The 3,838-nt window shown below is 45.5% G+C and overlaps 1 protein-coding gene across 1 annotated transcript; it reads left to right on the plus strand.

Annotated features, from left to right (window-relative positions):
- Positions 1-2,691: 2,691 nt before the first annotated feature.
- LOC123074861 (nuclear transport factor 2B) lies at positions 2,692-3,454 on the plus strand. Its single transcript, XM_044497594.1, has 2 exons — positions 2,692-3,108; positions 3,190-3,454. Exons 1-2 carry the CDS (start codon positions 2,770-2,772, stop codon positions 3,262-3,264), a joined length of 414 nt encoding a protein of 137 aa, XP_044353529.1. The 5' UTR covers positions 2,692-2,769; the 3' UTR covers positions 3,265-3,454.
- Positions 3,455-3,838: the final 384 nt, after the last annotated feature.

Consider the following 3,838-nt stretch of genomic DNA (forward strand, 5'->3'; position numbering starts at 1 on the left):
GGAGGGAGGAGGACGGGGCTGCCGGAGAGGAAGGAGGATCAGAGGGGGGCGCCGCCGGCGGAGCAGGAGGAGAGAGGAGGGCCGTGGGAAGAGGGAGATAGGAGGGCGGCGAGAGGAGGAGACAGCAGGCGACGGCAGGCGACGGCGGGCGACGGCAGGCGACGACGTGCGGCGAGAGTGTGTGGGGGAGAGTGAGAGGGACGCGTGCGGGGCGCCGTGTGTGTGGATAAAGTAAGCATAGTCGTAGCGCTTTTTGGAAATAAGCGCTACTGCTATTTAGCAGTAGCGCTCGCCGTAGGACAGCGCTACTGCTATGTACAATATCAGTAGCACTTTTTAAAAACCTGCGCTACTAGTATACCTACACTGCCATGCAACCGTTGGCAACTATAGTAGTAACGTGTTTTTTAACCTAAGCGCTACTGCTACATCAATAGTAGCAGCGCTCTTTTGCGCCAAGCGCTACCGTTATTTAGCAGCAACGCTTCCTTATAAAAAGCGCTACTACTAAGCTCATGTGTATAAGCATTTCCCTAGTAGTGATACTGTGCCGTGCTGGATGTTGAAGGTCAGCATGACTCAAGTCCCAAGCCTGTGAAGGATCGACCGTCCGCTCTTCGCCCTCTTGAGGAAGACCGCCGCAACATTATAAACTTCCTTGTCTCATGATCATACATGTGATTTGCGAAGTAATCATGAGTGAATTGTACTAGAAAGCACAGAAAATGGAAATAATACAGATTTTGTTTTTCAAATATTAAATATATATTGTGCATAGGAAAAGAAAACAAGGTAAGCAAATTAGTACTATCTTATAGTTGATTGTTGCCTTCTTCGTTGTGCAAAAACAAAGTTTGTTGTTTTTTGTGGATAGTCTCTTTATCCTAAAGATCTTTTTGGGTTTTGTTTGAAACATTTCTTTGAACATCTCATTGCCCCATATGAAAAAAGGGTCGGATTATGGGTCTAAATATCTAACATAAGGACAACTGCAAGAAGTAAAATATTTTTAAGTCATATGCGATTGCACAGTGATGTGCTATGAGCCAAAGGGTCAAGCAAACCTTGATGGTAAACCATAGTCTCTCCCATTGTCACCGTGTTATAAGAATTGGCGTACTATCAGGAATAGCTTCATGCAGAATAATCACACTAGTAAACCCACATATATCAAAATGAAAAAAAGGTTATTAACTACAATAGGCTTAACAACCAACAAAAGTAGCAATTCAATATGCTTTTCACCATAGTATGACTAGGGTTTAACAACCACACAGCTGCAAGGTTGATGAAGATAGCTCCAGCAGCAATTTTCGCTTTTCAAGGGAGTAACGGAAAAGGTCTCCAAATTGGATCGCCTCAGAATGTGTACATGCGGTGACGTAAAAAATTCCTCAATAAATGTGACTAGAGTTTTTAGGGTCATACGGAGCCATGGGGATAGAGAGGTGACAGAGTGGAGGGTGCCCAACATGTCCAGGTGACGCGGCCAGGGGTTTGGCTTCGTCGGCCAGCCACGTGGAGGCTTGGGGACCTCCACCCAGGCGCTCCTCTGGCCCCTTATGACGACCTCCAAGTGATGTCCAGCAACAACATATTTTAAGAGCATGAATTAAATAAATTTTCATGAATTTTAAAAAATCACGAATTCAAAAAATGTTCACGAATTTCATAAATTGTTCATGAATTCAAAAATGACAACTAATTCAATAAGTATTCAGAAATTTCAAAAGTTGTTTGTGAAATTTAAATAAAATGAGTGAATTTAAAAAATTGTTCGTGAAATCAAAAAATATACTAGCTCACAATTGTTCGTGAATTTACAAAATATTCGTGAATTTAAAATCACAAATTTGAAAGAAGTTTAAAATTTTGAAATACGTCCATGAATTTCAAAAAAAAACAGAAAATAAAAAATACGAAAAAACGAAAATAAAAAACGAACAGAAAACCAACAAGGAAATAGTGAAAGGAAAAAACGGCTAGAGCTTCCAAAACCGGCGGAAACCATCCCGCCTGGTTGCTTACCAGCCCTGAGCAATTGCTATCGTATCGCTCGCAAGGAGCGATGCATAGTATTTATTTTTTGCTGGATAACCGATGATTTGTCAATTGGTATGTTTGAATTCGTGAAGAATTTATGAAATTCGCAATTTTTGACACTCACGCATTGACGGGGATTTTGGGCTGCTCGCGCTAGGCATGCCCGTAGGTGCACAACTGCGCATGTGCATTCCCTACCCAAAAAAAAAACTCACATGTGCTATCCCATTTGGTTCGGTCGCCGAAAGTGTCTGCGGCCACGCAAGGATGACATAAGATCACATTTCACTCGCCGAAAGCAAGCACCGGCCGGGTAAATCCAGCTAGCGGTTGAGGTTTATATACCATAACCATATGTCTTCTCGGGTGACTGGGAAAATTCATAGACTATTGGGAATCACTACTTTTCTTGCAACCATGACATATAGACTCGACTGAAAAAAAAAAGTTAAGCTATCTAAGGGAAAAACACACAAAGCTGATTCCTTATGTGAGTGGGCGTGCGACATTCAGTTGACGACATGGCCTCCACGCACGCACTGGGAGTGGGCGTGCGATCTACGCGACCGGGATAAAGGCAAAGCGAAGCAGGAGTTTCCATTCCGACTGCACAAAATGGTTCACCCCATACGGCGCCGGGCCTACAAATAGCCGCGCGGAGCGCTCGTGCTCGGTAGCCCAGAGCACGAGAGATCGAGCCGCGCCGAGCTACATAACACGGAGCGCATGGACGGGCAGGGGAAGGAGGGCGGCGGGGGAGCGGGGAGCGAGTGCGACGTGGTGGGCAGGGCCTTCGTGGAGTACTACTACCAGACGTTCGACGCCAACCGCGGCGCGCTCGCCACGCTCTACGGCGGCACCTCCGTCCTGTCCTTCGAGGGCCACCGCGTGGCCGGCGCCGAGGAGATCGGCCTGAAGCTGGCCCAGCTGCCCTTCGAGCAATGCCGACACTCCATCTGCACCATCGACTGCCAGCCCACGCCGTCCTTCCCCGGCGGCATCCTCGTGTTCGTCAGCGGCAACCTCCAGCTCGCCGGCGAGGAGCACCAGCTCAGGTTCAGCCAGGTAATTAAGAAACCCATTTCAGTCACACGTCCTTTTGCATTATGAGATGGGTTTTTGATGTGACTTGATCTGTTTATCCAGATGTTTCAACTGGTGCCCAACGAGCAGGGAAGCTTCTTCGTGCAGAATGACATATTCCGGCTCAACTACGGATAGCAGACTAGCAGAGCAGGGTCGCGTGGGGTTGCCGAAAGAATGTGGATGCTTGGATGCTTTGGCCCCGTGGATGGACGCCCTTGCTTTTTCGCTCTCATTCTTTTCTTTACATTATGTTCATGTAGCGGCATCCTGAATAATAAAGTTGGTGGTGGCCGTGGTGCACGCGGAACTGAATTTTGCAATTTTCCACTCTCTTGTCAGAAGAAAATGACTGTTAAATTTGGGGAAATTTTCATGTGCTGTGGGATTTCTGCCCCTGCAATTGTTTACGAAAATAATGTTTGTACTATAGATTCGTTGTTGTGTACTAGAATGTGCTAGTTATGCCGATGCCAGATGCCAATAAAATGCAGCTCAAAGAAAATGCCACTACAATCCAATGTTAACACAAAGATCAGAAAAAACTAAACAATAACCAACCAATGATGTTGCAAGTATGTTGATCAAACGCATTAAATATTTTGATAATTTCTACTCCCTCCGTCCCATAATATAAGAACGTTTTTGACATAGTTTAGTGTTAAAAACGTTCTTATATTTTGCGACAGAGGGAGTAGAATAAATCTGAAAG

The sequence above is a fragment of the Triticum aestivum genome, chromosome 3D, assembly GCF_018294505.1.
Source record: "Triticum aestivum cultivar Chinese Spring chromosome 3D, IWGSC CS RefSeq v2.1, whole genome shotgun sequence".
NCBI classification, from domain to species: Eukaryota; Viridiplantae; Streptophyta; class Magnoliopsida; order Poales; family Poaceae; genus Triticum; species Triticum aestivum.